Here is a 23,527-nt window from a genome sequence, read left to right as displayed (position 1 = left end):
TCTTAATAATTTTTATTTAATAATGACTTTATTCGAAATATATTTATTCTTTAATTTATTTTTGGTAAAACAACCAAAAATATAAATTTTTCTATATTTTATTTGTTTTACAAATTTTCAAATTTAATTAGATATTTATCATAAATATCTATGGAATATGATTTCATAATAATTTATTGATATAATTTATTGCTATAATCGATGTAATTTTGTTATTTATTATAAAAGATAAATCTAACTTTTATAATTTTGATAATGAAAACAATAAATCTAAATGAACAATGATTTACATATAAACACGATTAATATCAAAAGATTTATTTAAATAAAATTATTTTATAAAATCATAAATATAATAAAATTTTGTAATTAATAATATATATATCATAATTTAAAATTTTAATTTCGTCATGGTCATTAATATTTCATTAATCATTCTTTTGAATGACGCTATCTCATGATATCATATATTGTATTATAGCATATACATATATGCAAATATGTATCACGTGCAATTGATCACACCACTTGTGGATACGGCCCTGAATGCCGGTAAGATTGTTAGCCGGCGCGGAACGAAGCGGCGCTGCATTTCAGGAACTGTCGCCGAGGCGTCATTACTGTCGTGGTAGAATCGTTGTTTTGAAACAAATATCTTTTTGAGAAAAAAAAACCAAACAAAGTGAAACTATGTCTTCTAAATACGTTAGTATCATTTGAAATATTTCAACGTCACGGTGGTGTATGTGCGTGTATTAACTTCATTGTATAATCATTGACAATGACCGCGACCGTAGAGGACTACTACGACGGTTTCCGGACTTTTTCCTGGCTTGCTGATTTTATCGATGTACCAGTAGACCAGGTGAGAAATTTATCTCTTTTTCACTTTTTTTACATAGATATTATTTTTCTTATTTATCTTTCTACCGCCCAAAAGGAGGGCGCATCAATCGAAGTTTACATTATGTTCGATATATGTATGTCATTTTATTAAAAAATGATTGATATGCTACGCTTGATATCAAGATTATAAGATTTTTTCTCTTTTAAGTTTAAAAATTGTCAAAATTGCTTGAAATTAATGAATTATTACTAGTTATCTTTTATATAAACAAAGTGGTTTTGATAAAATATAAAAGAAAACAATATTGCAATTGCTGGTTCAATAATTCGAAGGATTCGAACTATCTCTTAATAAGTTCTTTACGTTACAATTCATATGATATAAATACAAGGGATTGATATAAATATCATCATTGAAATTTCTTTTGTAAAATTGATACGCAATATTATGAATTCATTAATATATTTGATTATATATAATTCTGATGTAGTAAATAGTTAGTTTTTATCTTTATTTATCTGTTCTATATAATTTATCAAGCTTTAATTATAAAATGAAAAGAAATTAATTTTTAGAATTTCAAACACGCGATATGTATATTACATATTTATTGTTAAAAGATATATAAGCTATATAAATAATGGTGTGACAGAGAAATTAAAAATAGTAACATACGTACGATTTGTGGAAGTATTTCGACGTTTAATTTAACTAGAATGTGAACATATGATTTTGATGTGTCTTTTGTGATGTTTTTTGTTTTTCTTGATAAAATCAGGATATTTATGTATATTTCAGATTGCAAATATCGATAATATTAAAAATCTTATGATATAATATCGTTATTATTAAAAGATAGAAAAATGTAACACATTTATTAAAGAAAGATAGACGAAGAATATGTATATTCTGTAAATAGAATGACCGGTGAATATATATATTCGAAGGTGGTTTGAGCATCAAATGCAACAGTTGGGAAAAGCCGACTGTAACAAATATTTATCATGAATTGATTATTTAAAAAATAAATATTATTCTTTTGATAAAAATAAGCAAAAAATAAAAGTAGAAATGTAAACGAAATTATAATAAAAACATAACGATTATTTATTATACATACAAATATTCATTTAAAAATATGATTGATTAATATTTATAAAATTATAATAAATTAAATTAAGAAAATAATAAGATAATAAAATAACCAATAAAATAGATATTATTAATAATATTAATTCATTCAAAATTTCAATAATATTTTGACGAATATATTATATCAAATTTAACAAGATTACATTTAAGAAATGTTGAATATTTTTTCAATACTGAATCATTTGTAATAATTTAAGATTTAATTATTCAATTAATTAATTATATTCAATTAGAAATATTTCGTAAAATACAAATAAATCTAAGATATATAAAGTAAAGTAAAGCGTGAGAAATTATTTTTTCATTATTTTAATAACTATTATGTGAAATATATTTTTTTTATTTTGAATAATTAAAATATTATAACAAAAAATAATTTTTTTAAGACTAAGTTTCAAAGATGATAAAAATTAAAAAATATTAGATTTATGAACATTACTTAAATTTAATAAAAATAAATTGAATTATATAATTTTTGAGTATTAAATCGAGAATATCATATCATTTTTCACATTTTCATACTATAAAATATAAAATATAAAGAAATACTTGGTCTTTTCATTGATAAGGCTTATATTATATTTTTTTAAAATACAGGAATAAGACGATATTATACTGGCAATTCATAAACTATACAATTTAATCATTTTTATAAAATACAATTAATGTTTATAAGTTCAATATCTTTTCTTTTTGATTATTTTATCTCAAATTTATCTCAAATTTATTTTAATTTATTCTTAAAAAAATTTTTATATATAACATTATATATAATTATAACATTTTAATTATATTAATTATATAAAATAAAAAAATATTTCAAATAAAAGTTGTTAGATTTAATAATAGTTATAAAAATAATGAAAAATTATAAAAAAATTAAATATATAATTCCATTTAAAAAAATGGGAGATTACATCAATTTTTTACTTACATCAATTTCTATATTTTCATCACCATAATTTTTAAAATGTTGTTAGCTTTTTTGAACTATTTAAAGTATCTAAATTTCGATATCTATAATAATTTCGGAAAAAACATCTTATTATATATATATTCCAGGGATGTTAATCTAGCTATTTGCCTTATCTTTTTCCGGTTGAACAATAATAATTGTATATTCCTGAAAATTGCTGTGCAATGTCAAGCAACAGGTGTAATTTCGCAACAATTTCGCTTGTCTCAAACACCATATTATTTATAATAGAATTCGTTTTTCCATTATCTTCAATTATAGTGTATATTAAAAATTAATTATATTATAATAAATGAATTTTTAATTATTATATGCAATATCGTGATGATATCGTTAATTAAATCCAAAATTATTCCGTAAATATAATTTTAAACAATAAAATTATTTAAAATTTTTTAAAATATTTTAATTTTTTTAAATTCATTCTTTCGATTAATATTACTTTCATAATATTCGCTTTTTATTTCAATAATTTATATTTTGTATTTTTATTAATTGTTATAACTGTTTTTCATATAAAATATAATTAATATATAATATAAGGAATGAATTTGTGAATTTTGTTTGTTTATTGATTTGTTTGCTCGCACTCCAATAAATTGAATTTACATAAATAATATTTATGTAGAAATGTCCTATAAAAGTGATTATATGTATGCAAATAAAATGATTCAATTTCATGCATAATAGAAAAAAAATTGAATGCACTATTGAAATTTGTAACCGTACAACCTATCGTAGTCTGTTGTTTAATTTTAGAGTTGCATGAGATACTTTAACGTCATCGATTGAAAGGAATGCAATTCGATGCAAGGAGATGTTTGAGTTTATTGTACACCCTGCTCGCAACTCTATCGTTCAATTGTATTCTCAATTAATTCGATTATCACCGATTATATTAATATTACTTATATACTAATATCACAATATTACTTTGTAATATTAACTATTAGTTATTAATCTTAAAGTAATGTGAATAATATCCACACTCATATATAGAATAAGAATTATTTTTAATGATAAAAGATTATTTTTATATGCAAAAATCACATGTCAGCCAAAATTAGTTATAGAAAAACAGGAAAGGAAAAAAAAAATAGAGAAAATTCGAAATAATACGCATTTATTTCTTATTCGACGTAATAACGATGTGATAATAATTGCATATGAATCATTCATATCGTTTGAGCGCAATATGATTTTCTATTGCCTAGTTATCAACTTTACTGATTCATTTCCAATATAGCAAGGAAACAGTTAAGTTTAACTCTCGAAGGTGTCAAAATGTAATCGAGGAATGATTATATTATATATAAAACATGTATATTATATGGTTTGTAAATGATTCTCAGCAAAGAATATATCGAAGGTTAAAATTGCAATAGCTTGAAGAATGCGTAACAGAATATGACTGTCTTTTATTTTTGAAAAGTGGCGGGAGTAAGTTACCGTTTCGTATCGAAGGACCTTCAATGGGAATTGCATTGATTCCGTTATTTTGAACGAAGTTACGTATAATATACTCTCAATTTTAATAGCTATATATCCGATATTATGAATGTAAGAAATATATGTGTATAATGTAAAATTTTTTTTTAGTTATTAAAAATATCATATATATAATTTTCGAATAATAAAAGCGGAGTTCGATGATTGAGATAAAAGTAGCTCATACTAATACATGTATGTATAATTTTTGTAATTTAATGAACCATATTGTCCATTGCTAAATCGATTGGATTAAAAATGATTCGGATATCGGATCGCGAGAGTTAATTGTTCTTTGGTATAAGATATAAATCAAACACCGAGTATTTAATTATTGGATATTTTAAACATTCGTAATTTGATCTTTGAATAATTTCTCAAGTTCAAAATATCGATTACAGATTTTTATGACATTTGGTTATTTTGAATATCAATTGTATTTTTTTTTAAATAGAATTTCTTTTAATTTTTTTATTAAATGAATGCAAATTTTATTATTTTAATGTTTTTTATCTAAAATTTTTCTTCTTTTGCTAATTTCTTTTTAAATGATTTTATCTGAATATATGTTAAATCAAAATTTTTCGAAATTTATCAACAATTATATCGTTTGACATCTTTTTTTTTATAATTATATTTGGAACTTAAAGAAGAATAAAGAATATTTTTCTGTTTTTTATTATATTTAAATATAATTACTTAAAATTACATATTAAAACTAAATGTCTAAAATTAAAATATTTTTTTTTTTGTTTTAGTCTTGAATTATATAATAATATAACTCATTATAATTCTAACATATTCTTAACTTTTTTATATTATATTATATTAATTATATTATATAATTATTTGAAAATTAATAACTTAATAACTAATTAATAAATTAATAAATTAATATTATTATATAATATTATTATATAACATAGATTTTTAATAAACATATTTATATAATTTTGATTAAAAATTTTGTTTGTATATATTCAATAAAATAATGAAGAAAAATTTAATTATAAATCAGAATATTTAATAATTTGATTACTTAATTTTTTTATAGCTTTTTTCTCCCTTGACACAATTCTTATAATGATTATGTCATGTAGTGACACAATGACAACTTGCATCACTTTAATATGTATACACTTGAATGTATTTATTCTTGTTTTAGTTTCATATAGTTCATTAGTCACATATCAGGTCTTAAAATAACGACAAATACACATCTTTTTTGCTGCATGAAGATAAGAATAATGTTTTCGTGTTTGAAATTTTTAATTTTTAAAAATAATACAATTGTAAAATAATAATTCGTTTATCCTAGAGTATAATAAGTAAAACTAATTATCAGTTACATTGTATGAATATTAAAATTGAAGATTATTAATGCAAGTATTATCAAGATGTTTGTTATATGATATATGATATATATATGAAGAAAGAATTTATTGATTCGTATTTGATCGATTTAAAGGATTAAATAGCGATTATAGATAGAATATATTCATAATTAAAAAAAATTTTTTTTATATAAATATAAATAACTATCGGAGTTTAAAATATTAAATATCTGTTTTTTATTGTTTTTATCCAATTAATTTTAATTTAAATGCATAAAAATATAACTAATTTTTTTATTAATTTAATAAATTCGTTATTTTATATAATTTAAAATTTATAAATTTTTTGTTTTTTTCATTATGTGAAAAATATTTATTAGCATGTCATTATAAATAATTTATCATATTTAATTTTTTAAATATAAAAAAAATTGAATCTGAATCTTGTTTATTTTAGATTTATTTAAATATTTATGTGCAATATAACTTTTCATTTGATATTGATAGAAATATATATCTTATCTTACTAGATTCATATATTATTATTTATTTTCATCATATTATCGCAATACATTTATATATTATACGTATATATATATTAATGAGAAAAATTATTAAATTTTAGGGAAAAAAATTGTATTCATTTAATCAAATTATAATTTAGAATGGAAAAAGGGATTAAGTTTGCCAAAAGATACGTAAGTTTGCCAAATACATGTGAAAATGTACTACACGCACATCATATAACTATGAATAAACATGCAGAGATCATTGGCCTTTGACGGATCGAGTATCGTGTTCAGCGTGATCTGTTCATCTTGTACCCTTGTGGCGAGATAAATCGCCATTGATACTAAATAAATTAGTTTGAGAGTTGCGCGTGTACGGAAATAGTTAATCAAGATCATGCTTTTTTTTTTATATATGATTAATTGCTACTTATTAATCTCGAATAAATGAATAATTCTTTTTTAATTCTTTCCTAAAAATAACAAAAATAATTATATTTTAGTTATCAAGAAAAATATAATCTCACGATAACGAAATTTCGATTCATGTATCTTCAGTACTCGGTGAATTTCGATTATTTATATTTAATTCGTAATTTCATACTTTCTTTTATTTCCATTATTGATTTGATAATTTTATGGACAACTGCTTTTTAAATTTGAATTTCTTTATTTTCTTATTTCATATGTATTTATTACTAACACTTTCACAATTAATCTCAATTGGTTGATCTCGGTTGATTCTTATATAAACTTGATTCTTATATAACTGAAAAATAATTATTATACTAATATTTTTAAATTTATTTTATATTATAAAACTTCATACTTTTATATTCTTTAGACAAATTACATTATTCAACACGTATTTATTTTTATCAATGTTTTTCAATGTTCTTTATACATTTTAATGTGTTGAGTACAAATTTGTAAACTGTTCTTTTTTCTAAAAACTTATAGTTTTTAAAAAGAAATCTTTCTGTTAATGAAAACATTAAGAGAAGCTTCAGGATAACAAAATTTTTTGTTATTAATATAGAAACAAAATAGTTTGGCAAAAGGCATAGCAGTGGTGCTCAATAATGACAGTGGTCTAATTTTCTGGATTAAAAATGTTATTATTGAATACTATTGCTGTTATTGTATATTTTGCTTTTATTTAAATTATTTTACTTTTTCATTGAAAACAAAAATGATTTTGTAGATTCTCTGATGATTATATTTTTTTTTCTTAGCTTTTGAAAAATATCAGTTAAAATGAATATGTTTTTGACATTCTTTCAGTTTTGATTATTATTGTAATTTAAATGTTTAATATATTTAATATATAATCTAATAATTATTTATATCATTTTATTCAGAAAAATCCATAGAATTATTTCGTGTTAAAAGCAATAGAATAAAAAAAATAAATATAATATATAAAAAAATGTTTCTAATATTAAAAATCTAAAGTTAATTGTAGATTAAAATCTATAAGAAAGGCCTATGGCAAGTTATAAAATCGAAAAAAAAAAAATTTATAGAATAATATTGTTGTAAATTTTCATGATTTTTAATTTAATTTAATTTTTAATTAAAAATTTCGCATCTGAATTAATAAAATAAAATTATAGAAATTTATAATATATAATAATTTATACAAAAATATCCATATATATAAATTGTGAAATATAATTAAAATATATACAATAAAAATGTATACAATATATAATAGAATCAAAATTAATAATTAAAAATATTTATTTATAAATATAAAACAAGCATATATAAAAAATTTTTTATATAAAATGAATAAAAATTTATATCATATAAATAAATCGAATATAAATATATATAAATTTAAAATCGAATAAATAGACATAAATAGAAGATAAAAAATATTGCAATTAGACGTTTTGAGAAGGAAAAATTGCATATACATTTCTGTAATCGTATTTCAACGAATAATCAGAATTCATTTTTTCGTTAAGTATGTAATTATATTAAAATACATTAGAAACAAATTAATCTTCGCTTATAATTGTATAAACTTAGAAGAGAAGTTAGAATTAATTTACATTTCATTTACATCTTTATTCTATTTATTTTCGTTTCATATTTCAAAATATTTTACTTATATGAATACGATTTTTTAATCTTAATTTCAAAGAAATATATAATAATCTTTTTGTAATCATAATTAAAAATAAATTAATATCAAAAAGATTATTAATATTCGAAGATTTTTTTTTTACATTTATCAATTGAAAATTAAATTGACACTAATTATAAAATTTTTTAAAGATATAAATACGTTTCTTCTTCAAAGAAAAACATTTAATTACTTGGAAATTCTAATTTCTCTGATATTATTATATTTTGTTACATAGAACTAGAGGAAAGGAACTTTTTCGTTTTTTATAATAAGACTTATGTTACATAATTCGAGTATTTGTATATATAATTGAAGAATTAAACTATATTATAATATTTATGAAATAATAAATAACAATAAAAGAAAAGAAGAAAAAAATAAAAAAAAAAGTAGATTCTTATATATAAGACTAAAAGAAAATTAGTTTTATTGTATAAGAGGATGTCATTATTTTTTAAGATGAAACATGAACTAGATTCGCGCCTCTTAGTTATTTCTGAGATGTTGAAATTCGCGAGCTCTTTTGTTCTAGAATACTTCAATTTAATCATTTGTGAACAGTATACTCTAAACTCTAATTAGGTTTTGGAGGATCAATTAAGTCATTCGAGAAGTTGATGAACTGTTTCATCCCACGTTTCAGATTAACAGATTATTAACAGATATCTGTGATACAATTAAAAAAATATAATTTTCAATTATAAATTGGAAATGTTATAGTAACAAAATGGAATAAATTATTTTTACTCATGATTAGGATAATCCGTAAATTTTTGTGAGAATTATTTAAATATATAGTATAGAAAATTTCTTATATAATAATTATACAAAATTTCTTTTGGTAATAATTATTCAGAATAATTTTACTCGTCGATTTTAAATTTCTAAAGTCATAATTTAGATAACTTTTTCCTGTAATATTATAATTATCTGTATAAAGATAATTTTCTGTAATTGTTACCCAGTCTTTCTAGAAGTTATGTTTGCAAAAACTTTCTAGCACAGGCGGTCGCGTAACGGTGATCGCTAATTCTAACCTATTTTATTCTAACCTAAATTTTATTCGCAATAAAAATGACACTATAAATAATGTTATCTAATTTATATTAAAATTAATTAAAGGAATGTGTGTGTTTGGTTTCAGAAATATTTTAAATTTTACTGAGCATATTAGATCCCAGCTGAATTTATAAATATTTCTATCATTACATTAAAAAAATTCGATTATGTCATTATGGAAATAATTTTTTCGTTGAAACAGAAATTCTTCTATGTGATATAATGTGTAACATATACGTGTTTTATACACATTATTTTGTAACAATGTTAGCTCATTCCTGCCAAATTCAAAAGATATAAGAATTTATTTATATAAATAGAGTTGTGTATCCTAGTATCATTATGACTAAAGTTTAGTTTTAAAGGTTAGGTTATATAAGATCAAAAAAAAAAAAAAAAAAAAAAAGATTTTAAGAGTTTAAAAGAAACAAAAAAATGTTTAATATATCAATCAATCTTTTCATTGAAATTAATTTTTATCATTGATGAATATCATGAATACTTCAATTAAGTAAATGGTTGTATTCATTAAATTTTCAATATTTTGAATGTTACAATATAAATTGTAATATAAGTAACAATATAAATTATTTTATAAAAAAAAAAAAAAAAATAGAATATTTTAGAAATGGATGAGATAACGATATCTTATCATCAAAAAATCAAAATTCAAATTACTTGAAAAAATATATTCTTAACATTAATGTAATTAATTGGTAGATATAAAATAAAGACCTATTTATATAAATAAAGATTCATTATTGATTTTTTTTTATCGTTAAAGAAAATATTAAAGATATTGATCAACCAAAGATCAACTAATTATTTAATATGCTGTATAATTGATTAATCGTGAAAGTTTAACAAAGATACTTTGCACGCGATCATAAAATCAATCATGTAGTGTAATCTCTCGGTTGATCTCGTTATCGCATTTTGTCGGACAAATCTTATTCGTCACTAGTTTTGTTGAACCGGCTTCCTGCTGGTATATAAACCATAGGAATGTAATGAGAAAAACAAAATGAGAAATGATATCCTTCTTCCTGGTAAGAAACGATTGAGAAATGGCCAAGTATCACGAATTTAGAGGAAGCATATAAGTTGGTTCGCTTTGATTTAAAGAGGTGGCTCAAGGATCCGTTAGGAATAATTAGGACAATTGAAGATGGATAAGACTATTTATACGATTTCACGATTTTTCTTGTTATATAAACAAGAATTGTATTTTATTGTTATGTTTGGTTATATTTATTAATAAAGTTGTATTTATATATTTTATATTTACGTTTTTGTATTGGTAAAAATGACAAAACTTGATATGTCATTTTTTAATTTTACAATTTATTGTATAATTTGTTCTATAAGTGATATTATTTTTGGTTTTTTCATTTTTTACAAATTGTATTTTATCTAGATGTATATAGAAAATACATAGGATTATATTTATTTAAATTATATGAATTATATTAAATATTTATAAATCATATGATTTGATAATAAATATTAAAATTTTCTATAAATATTAATATTTGATTGAGTTTCTAATATATAAATATTATACATTTTTGAATCTCTTTTTACATAGCTGTTAGAAAAATATCTTTAATATTAAACTCTTTCAAAGTGCAAATTTATTTATAATTTTTCATGTATATAAGGACAATATAAAACATAATCAATCAAATATTAAATTAATAAATTAAAAAGGAATTAATAAAGGGAACAAAATATTTTTTTGACGGAAATTAGGATTTTACAATGATTGAACAATCTTTGATACGAAGAAAAACGGAAGACAAATTAGGAAAAAATCAAATGTCAATAAAGATAAGGAAATAGAGAGTTTACAAGATAATAATTCACGTAACGATTACGAATCATTTCTAATCTATAGTCTTAAAGTTGAGCAAAAGTCGGACTTTATTCGATATTTTGCTTTTATCGCGATAAATGTGGCAATAAAATTGTTCGTGATATCGAAGAAACTTTTTATGTGTTAATGCACAATCATTAATTACGTTCATGCTTTATTTTTTGTTCTCGTAAAAAAAAAAAAAAAAAACGAATAAATTTCTATAATTTTATAAGACAATTCATTAATACTCTTATTGTTGTTTTTAATGAATTTTTTTAATTGAAATTTAAAATTAAATATCGTCGTGATTTTTGTTGCGAATATTTTAACACGTATTTTAATCGTGCAAAATAAATTTTGAATAATATAAATAAAATTATATATAAAAAAACGAATAAATGTTGTTTAATGAATAAGTTCCAGAAAGATATTTCTGGATTCATGAAATTTTTTGTGATAATACAATATTTTATATAAAAGAATAAATATACGAATGCGAAAAAATAAAAATTACTGAAAAATTATTTTTGAATGAGAAAACATATTTTGTATTGGATATCGGAATATTTTTTTTTCTTTGAGCTTTTACAATTGAAGATATATTAATTTCTGCACAATATCTCTTTACTCTTTAAATTTTCATCGTTCATTAAACGATCAAAATAAGAATCGGAAGATTTTTTTTCTTAAAATTTTAATTATCGAGATTATATACAATATTTCATTATAATTTCCATTCATTCGCGTTTTATCACCAAGTTAACTATTCAATTGGATAATTTTTATTGAAATGACACGATAAGTAATTAATGTACATATACATATACATTATGTATCAATATATATATATATATTATCATAAAATATTATAAATAGCAATTTTTAATTGCACTGATTATTCAAGATTTATCAATCTTGAATTATTAATTACCATTATTAAACTTAATTAAATTAAATTATTTTTAAACAACATTAAGATAAGTGGTTAAATATATATAGGATATTAATATATTTGTGGGAATTTTGCAGAATCGAGTATAGATTAAATAAATATAAAAATTGATATAATTGTTGGTTATTTATTAAGCAATTGAAGTAATAGCATTGGATGAAATGAGGCAAAAATAGAATACAATAGCGATGTAGAACAGAATGGTCTCGTTCTTTTTTTTTTTTTCATCTAACGTGAACTTCAATTCGAACTTATAACTTATAATAAAGAAATGCCAATAAACATTTTTTTTTTTTATATATATATATATATATACTTCTGCTTTGAGATCCGTAGAATCTATTCTTCGAAGGTAAAATATGTTAGCATATCGTGTTAAATATGTATACATATCGTGAATTTCAATTATACGTTGCAGAGTTTATCGCAATGACGCGATGAAATACAGTCACGTGTGTATTAATGCTCTCAATTGGTCATTCTACATCGAACGATTCATATCAAACGATGCCCGAATACAAAATGGCGTTTACGTAGTTACGATACTATGTGACAATTTATAGGGATCGTGTAGGTCAAATCCTTTTTGTTATGGTACTCTTTGCTACGGCGAGCACTATGATAGCAGGTTTATATATAAATTATTGGCTTGGAAAATTTTTTTTCTTCGTAGCTCAGAGGTACATCAGAGACCCAGTTTATTATTCTCTTACAAGCTGATGGATTTCAAGCGTTTTACAGCAATATTTTATAATAATTTGTTTTTAGAACGTGTATTTTTAATTATTAATTAAACACTTCTTTGTATTTCTCTTCTTTTGTCTTTTATGTTTTCAAATGTATCAATAAATTAATGTGTTAATAAAATTTTTGACACAGCAAATAGATAAATTGTTTAGATAAACTATTTTAAGTTTTATTAGATATTGAGTGTTAAAATCCAGATATACAAGTTCATAATACGAAAATTCTTTTTCTTTTTCTTTTAAATTGCTTATACTTTATGTATTGCTTATCTATTTTTTTTTAAAATCTTTATGATTTCATTTTTCTAGAATAATGATCGAGATGGATTAAATTTATTTGATATTTCGTCAATGATATTTTATCATTTATAAAATTTTATACGTTACTTATATATGTATAAAGAGTTTCATCTGTTCAGAATATTATACTTTTTTCAAAATCGTTTTAACTTAGCTATCTAAAAAAGTAGCTTTTAATTCATTGTGAGAACCAAATTTTTCTATGGAAAATCATTAAATCAATTGATTCCATTTGATATGCAATTGTGAAAAAGTTAAGTTATATCTTGTCAAGTTGCAACTTTTACAATAAGAAAATGTAAAAAATAATATTGTCTCTCAAATCATGATTGCTAAAATCACAATGTACAGATGACAAAAAAGTATCTAATATTATCATAAATATTTTAGAAATTATGTTATATAATAAAATAAATAATATATTACATTTTTACAAATACTTTTTACAAATAAAAATATATATGAGAAAAAAAATTGTTTTTTTAATGTTCCCTAATCAATTAATTCTATTTGTGCTTAATATGTTTATTTAAGAAAAAAATAACGATTTCGATGTATCTTTAACAATCGTTAAATTTAAACAAAATAAATATATTTTTAGAATCTAAAAATTATTCTATTATTCTTGACTATTTCATTACATGTGTATAATTCTTGTGAATTGTACTTATTAAAAATATCGTGCGTTCGAGAAAGTTATTTTAAAATTTCTATAAATTAATCGATCTGTGAATTTTACAAATTTAATTTTTATATAATTTCGTCGCGATATTTTTCATTATTCTTCTATATGTGTGATTTTAATTAATAAATTTATTCGCTTTTCGATTCGCATCATAAAATTAAAACGCATACATCGATATTGAATTTATTTTTGACTACTCATTTATCGACTAGAAATTTGAATGTAAGAAAATGAATGAAGATAAAATAATACAAATATTCTTTATCGTTCTTCGTTCTCTTCATAAAAATTTATGTCGTATTTTTTTTTTTTTTTTTTTTTGAATTATCTTTTATTTATACTCATAAAATATATCTATATATACATTACACACATTGTATATATTTTCACATATTCTATAAGTAATATCTTTCACTTCGTTAACTTAGATCATAAAATGTATAATTTTTGTAATGATATTTCGTATAAAATGTTCTAAAATTGTCACTCAACAATAACAAAATAAGCAAACAATGCTACTTTATTATCACACAATATCTATCGTTACGTATTATACGCATATTCGAGTAAGTATAACCTCATTACATGCTATCAAAAGGTTTAGCTCCATTCGAAACGCTTATTATTTGCACTCAGTTCTACTGCACGCCAAAAGTTCATTCGCACTCGTCAATGAGTTCATTTATCCTCGATAGAAAAAAAGCCACACAGTTTATAACGATAAAATAATGTTTATTCGAATCTCTTATATTATAATTAATACAATTGAATTACAATCTGCCAATATTGAATCAATATCATACCAATCAATACCAATTTTTTTTATAAGACACGAAGATCAAAAATGAGATAAATGCATTACTGGAATAAATAATTATTAAATAGTACGAAATCTAATTTATCGTCAATTTATCGTATTTTATATCTTAAAATCTAAATCCACCCTTTACTCCAACGAATGGTGAAAGTCTGCCACCAGGGCCACGTTGAACTTCACCTTGTCCTCTGATGAAACCATTCTTATATTCTTTCCCGAAATCGAATCCAGCATGTTGTCGATTAGGCTCTCCAGGACGAATGTTTACTCCACCATAGGCGTTTCCTGTCATTCCATTCTTATCGTAGACACGATGTTTGTAGTCAATGTCCAAGGATGGACGATTTTTTCCCACTTGAGTTCCCTGAACGGTGATGGTTCCTCTGTGAGGATCATTCTGTCGTCGGAAACGAGACGGGACCTGGAAAAAAAAAGGAAAATTTTAATGAATAAAATGAAGATGCACGGTGTGTTGAGGATCATTTAGAATTGGTAGGAAGAAGAAGTTGAAAGTTGAAAGTAATAAGATTTAAGGAATGTTTGCTATTATGAAAATTTTAAGATTGTTAAATGATTTTTCATCTATTTATAATAATATTTTTTATGAGAAAAATATAAAAGTAGACTTGATAATATATATTTTCTTTAAAATATTTTAAAAAATTATTTGTATGATCAATAGTTTATAATAATGCAAGTATAAACATCTTATATTTCAAATTAGAAGATTTTAAAATGGTGTAATATATTTATAAATTTTTATAAGTAATTTTCGTTGCCAACAATTATTTCTTATGTAAGATATATATTTCTTTAGTCAAAAAATTGTTATTCTTTTATCAAATTGAAGAATCTTTTTTTTTTTTCTTTAATCCTTATTCTCTCTTACCAATTGCTCCACTATTTTCATTATTAAATTTAAAATGCTACGTTTTGCATAAAAATTTCAAAATTAATTCAACAAAATGAAATAATGTATACTCACATAATCCATTGTATCCTCGGGTTCCAATTCAGCTTGAGCAGAAACGTATGCAATAGCGCAGAAGAGAACCAACACGATGAATTTCATCTTGGAAATTGTTTTTTTTTTGTTCTTAAGCACAAGATTTGTAATGCTCTTGTCTGGAGAGCTGATCGATTTCTATGCCACATTCGGCAAAAGCTTCGATTTATATACGGATTTCACGCTGACATCTTTTTCCCTGTTTTCTTTGCAATAGTTTGAACGGGGAATTACCGTCAGTTTCTTATCCAGTTCTATCTTTGTCTCTTGCATATCTGCAAGCACGCTCGGGGAACTCCTCTGCGCGGGTCATTACAGGTCAATCATACGAACTTATGTGTGAAACTATGTATTCAATTTTTATTTTTCTTATGTTTAACATTTATCGCAATTTCTAATTTATCTAACATTTATCGTTGTTTGAAAATTATACTAATGATTTTACAATTTATATTTTTTGATATTGTTTAATTGCAATCAAATATAATAAAAAGATTTTTTTCATTTATAAGATTTTTAATATTTAATGCATTAATATTATATCCGATATTTCTATAAATTAATAATATAAATTGATAATCAATTTATTTGGAGATATTTATATTATAATAATTTTTTTTTATGCAATTTTAACCACATATTTATGACATATATTTGTATACTAATATTTATTTATAAAAATTTTTTTCAATCTCCTCTAATATTTTAATTTTAATATTTTTTATTTGCTTTAAAATTCAAGTTTTAAGAATATAATAAAATAGTTTTAAGAAATAGTTTATCTATTTAGAGATGTTTATAATACTTCATTTATTTACAAATGATATCAATTAATGATTCTTAAGTGAACGAATACTAATGAAAATTCTTTCTGTTCTCTACATAGAGAACAGATATTTTTCAATCATTTGTAATAATTTTTAACACATTTCATTGAATTTCATCTGTTTAAAAAATTGAAATAAAACTCTTCCCTTTCCTTTTCTCAAAACAGCAATATCTGGTCGTGGTAGCATATGTATTACATAGTTTTTTTTTACTTCTTTAAAACGTTCTATCAATGCAATTTATGATATTTCTTTCTTTTTTTTTTTTTTTTTTTTGTTTTTTAAACATGGTTTAGTTTATGGATACGAAACATTATAGGCATCAAGAAACAATAGAGATGATATAAGCTAGCGTGTTTTCTTTCATACACGGCCTTCACACTTCATACAATACGCATTCTGTTGTTCTTCGAGAACTGGGGAAGCCCATGGAGAATATGGTTACTTAGAATTTCCATATTCCCCGATTACAGTCTTTAATCTATACGTGTAAAAAAATTGTTCACGATATCGTGATAATAGATAGTCATAAACTGAGCATAATATTTGTCATCAGCAAGAGATTAATTTAGTTCTTCCCCGCGAAATCTAATTAAGGAAACGACAAGATAAGAAATATATATATTTTTGCCTATCAATTGGTTTATTAATTCATTTTTAATCATGGATTATTAATCATTTTTTAATATTGATTATTTTATTTTTTTTACAAATTTCTAAAATGAACGATTTGTATAATAAAAATTTAAATATTTTTCCTATTATGCTAGAGACACGAATATGTAAATCCGTTGAATAAAAATGTGATATTCATATAATGTCTTTTTTTTCAAATTATAATGATAGAACGATGTTTTATGAAATTGAATTTTAAAGTAATTATTAAAAAATCTCAGAAATGTACATCTTAATTAATATTTTATATTTGAAATGTAAATTTTTATAAGTTATTGAATTGCACGTTCGTGCCACGAGAGAAATAATGCTACGTGCTTTTTCAATCATCGATTCCGTGGAAAAATAATTATTATATAATAAACTTTTCTTAAATCTAACTTATTATTGAATTGACAAAATTTGTAATTAAAATTAGAATAATCTGAAAAGTAAGAAAAATTCAATTAAAATCTATATTAAAGTTCTCAATGTGTGTATTAATGGATTAAAAAATAAAATCGATTTGAAAAATATATAAAAATTTGATATTTTATAATCTGATATTTTTCATTATATTACAATATCGATCAAATTCATTCTTATATTGATCAATTATGGTAATGAATATATTTTCTCTGTATATTTTGTGTGCAGGTGAATTTTCTACTATCTCAAATCACAGCACTGATATTGGCTGGAATTTTAAGAACGTTTCTTAGCCCTGTTGCTGTAACAGCAACAACCAGACATGTATTTGGTCTCATCATCGGCCTCATGCTTGGATATTTTTGCTTCGGCAGGTAAACAATCCTACGTGAATAAAAATGGATCAATTAGCTTCTTCAAAAGAAGCTTTAATAAGTATGGATTTGATGCAAAAACATTGTTTTACGCTCATCTTATGCACAGAATATTCACGATTTATTGTTGCATTAAATATTTTATTTTTAAGGAAAAAAATATTCACAAATAACATAACATTTTTGTTGCATATAGTACAGCTATATGCTAAATAATTGTATATTAAATTTACAATAAGAAATCTCAGACAATTATTAAAAATAATTAAAATTTTATCAATTATTGAAATTCTATTGTTTAAAAACAAAAGACTATTATTATAAAAAAATGGATAAAAATTTAAAATATTATTAACTGTTTTCATTTAATTTTTTTTTATTTAAATATGACATTGTAACTGTATATTAATTTATATAATATTTAACTATAGAAGCATATATTTTGAAAAAATATATCTGATTTATATGTATAGTATTACTCAGCAAGAATTGCAAAAGTTCATTTATAATGTTAATAACATTAATTTAAAGAAAAAATAGTAAAGAGAGAAAGATTTTATATTGAATAAATAATATTTATTGCATTAATTAAAATTGGATATTCTGTATAGTAAAATCAATTACTTTTACCAATATAAAGAATTAAAATGAGAAAAAAGTATTTGTAAGATTTCAAATATTTCTTTCTGCATTAACTTAATTTATAATAAATAATGTATAATTTATAATAAATTTGTTTTGTTAAAAAAAATTCATTTTCAGGCAGGCGATACATCTTGCAGGCCTTCCCGCCATATGTTACATTGTAATGCGTACGCAAAATCCACACAATATGCAGAGGCAAGTTTTAATAACAATTTATTCATTATGATTTATTTTTTATGTTAGTTATAGATTTCACATGCTACAGAAATTTTTTATAGTTAGATTACAATAGTCTTAATAAAAAGAATTCATTAATATAATAGATATGTAAATTATATTATAATTAATTATTTAATTATATATATAATTATTTATATCGCCGAAACTTTATAAATAAACATAGACGAATCGCATAATTAATTATTAAAATAATAAAAGTATAATTATTGTAAATACTCGCTTGACAAGACTTATATTTTATCACTGCGTCTCGCTTTTCATATTATCAATCCAGTACATGTAAATATATATGTATATATTATATTTCTTTCTTGAGATAACAATAATAATATTTTTTTATTCTTTCATTGAAAAATACTACTTTATACAATGAAATAATAAGATTAATATTATAAAACAAATATGATAAAATTACATCTTTATGTTTTTAACAATTTAAAACATATACGCACATATATTATTAAAAATAAATAAAAATTTATATATTTACAATTTATATTATCGTTTATAATTTATATTTAATTTACAAATTTGTTTCTTTTTTTTCTTTTTATAATTTCATAATTTATAAAATTGGACATTGAACAAGTTATTCTATAAGATTTCAAAGATAATATTAAATATATTAATAGATTTTCTTATATTTAATCACATTTTAAAATTATGAATTGGAATTGCATAAGAATGTTTCACAATTCTGGGAGTATCTAACTTATTATTATTATTATTTATATAAATTTTATTTTAATAAGTAATTACACTCCATAATTAAAATAAATAAGATTAAATGGATTTAATTATAATTTTATTGGTTAATAAGTAGTTATTACAGAATTTCATGTAATTTCTCTCTTCTCTTACTCTCTTATTTTACACAATAAGTAAACTAAAGAAACACTGATTTGAAAATTTCATTATTTACTATTAAACATCAATAGGTGATGTTAAATGTTGAATCCTTTTCACATTTATTTTCATATAAATTATAATTTATATTAATAAATATAATATTAATAATAATTATTAATAAATATTCCTTGAACTTAACAATTTATCTTAATAATACGTTTCAGGGTAGTGTTGACAACGGCGCTTCTTTATCTATCTTGTGTGCACTTCCATCGACAAATCTATAATTATGGCTCATACACTCTTGATATCACTGGTAAGTCGTCGACTCGTGTCATTTTTAAAATCAATACGCGATTTCATCATACGAGATCTTATAGTATTTATATATATTTTTTTTTTTTATCGTTTCAAATATCAAATATTCTCAACGTATAATTGAATATGAAACGGGCTTTAAAAAGGATGTCACTAAACTAAAATTGTTTACAATATATTTATTATTTGATCTTGTTCAATCTCTGGTTCATATTTCATTTAAATTAATTTCTTCTCTTGACAGTTCTTAATAATTTGAAAATGATATATTCCAATGTCTTTTAACTTTATTTGCGATTCTTTTAGCATTTAAATAACTCTCAATTTATCTCCATATAATATAAGGAAAAAATTCACACGCGGAATAAACAATCATTGTCTTTAAGTAAGAATCATGTTGATATTCCTATAAAATATAATAATGTAATTATATTAGAATAAATGAAATGTTAAAAAACGTTATTAACTGAAAAATATATCATGATTTTTTCTAATCTATTCAAATCGGATACTTACACATAAATCCTATAAATTTTCATTTTCGATTAATGATTCTGTTAAATAATTAAATAAATTAGATACTTTTTATATATACGTTAACTGATGCTTTATAAAAAAAAAAAAAAAAAACTTATACTGTATAAAAATGCTGTATTATTGTACGGCACAAAAACAAAGGCATAAGCTTATAATAAAATTATTTTTCTAAATAAAGATCTCGTTACATCGTGTTCATTCCAGGACCACTTATGGTGATAACGCAGAAAGTAACCAGCCTCGCGTACAGCATACACGATGGATTAACGCGACGTGAAGAGGAACTCACGCCAACGCAGCGTCATCAAGCCGTGAAGTGAGTTGACATCTTTTTTAACCGGTCGTTTATTCTACGGCATTAATTATTTAATAGAAAACACAAAACATTATATGGGGGGGGGGGGGGACAATGTCTCTACATGCATCATACATGATTTTTATTTGTATTCAAGGATGATACACACATCTGTTGTTGCTCATATCTCTTTGAATTTATCATCTTTATTTTCTTATTGCTTGGGATCAACTTGCTATATGCTTGATTTTTTTTTTTCTTCCAGAAAGATTCCGACGATGTTAGAATATTTCAGCTACGTTTTCCATTTTCAAGCATTGATGGCTGGACCAGTGATATTTTATCGCGATTACATCGATTTCATTCATGGACGTAATATAGGTGGAAAGAAAGCTCTGACGGTTAGTTTTTTTTTTTTTTTTTTTTTTTTTTGATTATTATTGTCTGTGTATTTTCTATTAAAAGAAAAAAAAAGAAAGAAAAGAAAAGGAAAAGAAAATAAATTGAATTTTATTTTTTTTCTTTTAAGGGTTGCGATAAAAATTCCACTCACTATGACGAAATAGTTCTGGAGCCATCTCCAACACCGGTTGTAATAAAAAAAGTTATAGTAAGCTTATTATTCGCGGCTCTGTTCGTGACTTTCATTCCATCATACTCGATACAAAAGCTAAAAGGTTCAACTTATATATTTTTTTAATATAATATATTTTAAATATTTATTATCGCGTCATATTGCCTAACAAAACATTGTTCTATTTACAGAGGAAAATTTCTTAGAAAACACAACATTGTTTTATAAGATGTGGTTTTTATTAATAACCGCTATGCTGGCTCGTTTCAAATATTACCACGCATGGATTTTCGCAGATGCGATTTGCAATAACTCTGGGCTTGGTTTTAGTGAATATGATAAGAATGGCAAAGCTAAATGGGATTTATATTCCAATGTTGATGTTCGAGGTTTCGAGGTAAGTTTAACAAAGATCATAATACAATATAAATACAAATATAAATATTTTAGAAATAAATGATAAATATCATAAGGTTAAACAACATTATTGATTTTGTTAAACATTTTCGCAGATTTAAACGAATACAAGTTTATAAAAATAATTTTATTTTTTAGATGGCTCTTACTTTAAGAGATAGTATTGAACATTGGAATAAAGGAACCAATAGATGGCTTAGATCCATTGTGTACGAAAGGGCAAAATACAATAAACTTGTGTTCACATACTCCCTTTCTGCCTTATGGCATGGTTTTTATCCTGGTTATTACATAACATTCGCCAATGGAGCATTTTTCACCATCGTGGCACGCACTGTAATTAGAGTTTACAATAATATCAAACTTAATATTCTAAATTATTAAGTGATTATTAATAAAGTTTTATTTTTTTTTTTTTTAAATAGGCTCGTCGTAACATACGACCATATTTCTTAGGGTCCAAGAAATTAAAGTTCCTCTACGATGCGCTTACGTTCATTTCAACGCGATTAACAATGGCCTACCTGACATTGAGCTTTTTAATCTTGGAATTTATGCCAAGTGTCAGAATGTACCTGTGAGTAACAATAATTCGATTTTTCCTCATTTTAAAATATATTTTATTTAATTGTGATATAATTATATAATTAAATATATAATTTTTTTATAGGCATTTATATCTATTTGGACATGTAATCGGTTTAATTATACTAATTATTGCACCACGTCTTCCGAAAATCTCGCACACGAAAGTAATCGAAGTGGAATCGAAACCTTCTCAGGAATTAATCAACGGAACTGCGCGCAAATCAATGTGAACTCTATTTCGTTGTGGCCAAAAAGTGATCATAAGAGATAAATATTTTTTATGAATGTTTTAATATGCATATAAATATTATGTATATATTATATAGACGCACATATATACGTACAATATTTATTGTTGCGACGTGTTACTGGTACAAATTCTATGTCGAGAGTGTAAAAAGTATATTTGTTTTATATAAGTGAGTGATCGTATATTTATATGAGTGTCTCGTGCGTACATTGAGAAATCGACACTTACCTGTTTTACAATATCGCTAACAAAGAAAGAACAAACGGAGACGATATACTAAATATTATAATTTAATGGATAGTCTTTTTTAATGTTATCATGTTTTTTTTTTTTGTTCTTTTACCTTTATAACATTTATCGTTAGAATATTTAATAGATGATGACATTCTAGTAGAACGTCACATGATTTTTATTCTAAGCGTTTGCAAGTAATTTTTGCAGTTTTATACGTTTAGTATATCTAATAATATCATAACTAATTCAAAATAAATTGCAATGTTTATTCATGAAACGTTACTCCGAGCATTTTATTAATGTTAATACAAAAATATTCGTTTAAAATATAATTACAAAATAATATGATACGATGCTCGGCCCTTAGGATACGAATACGTAAGTATCTCAAAATACAAATTAGTGATTTAGTAAAAATTTAGAAATCAAA

At 22.7% G+C, this 23,527-nt stretch overlaps 2 protein-coding genes across 3 annotated transcripts; one reads left to right on the top strand and one right to left on the bottom strand.

Annotated features, from left to right (window-relative positions):
* Positions 1-560: 560 nt before the first annotated feature.
* On the top strand, positions 561-23,379 carry oys (lysophospholipid acyltransferase 6). Of its 2 annotated transcripts, XM_012495652.3 has the most exons (11): positions 561-865; positions 18,005-18,150; positions 18,913-18,990; positions 20,109-20,200; positions 20,944-21,055; positions 21,300-21,435; positions 21,564-21,711; positions 21,800-22,005; positions 22,164-22,361; positions 22,451-22,602; positions 22,696-23,379. In XM_012495652.3, the coding sequence occupies exons 1-11, from the start codon at positions 782-784 to the stop codon at positions 22,841-22,843; spliced, it is 1,500 nt and encodes a 499-aa protein (XP_012351106.3). In that variant the 5' UTR covers positions 561-781; the 3' UTR covers positions 22,844-23,379. The 2 variants fall into 2 exon arrangements, with proteins under 2 accessions (XP_012351106.3, XP_086772738.1); XM_086916612.1 differs by lacking the exon at positions 18,005-18,150 and having other exon boundaries at positions 586-865.
* Positions 14,755-15,995, bottom strand: LOC100867876 (hymenoptaecin). Its single transcript, XM_003689694.4, has 2 exons — positions 15,846-15,995; positions 14,755-15,281 (listed from the first exon to the last, which is right to left on the bottom strand). The coding sequence occupies exons 1-2, from the start codon at positions 15,930-15,932 to the stop codon at positions 14,970-14,972; spliced, it is 399 nt and encodes a 132-aa protein (XP_003689742.2). The 5' UTR covers positions 15,933-15,995; the 3' UTR covers positions 14,755-14,969.
* Positions 23,380-23,527: the final 148 nt, after the last annotated feature.

Source organism: Apis florea, unplaced genomic scaffold, assembly GCF_048593485.1.
Source record: "Apis florea isolate Af1SG1 unplaced genomic scaffold, ASM4859348v1 contig_2190_pilon, whole genome shotgun sequence".
NCBI classification, from domain to species: domain Eukaryota; kingdom Metazoa; phylum Arthropoda; class Insecta; order Hymenoptera; family Apidae; genus Apis; species Apis florea.
This window is presented reverse-complemented; position numbering and strand designations above follow the sequence as displayed.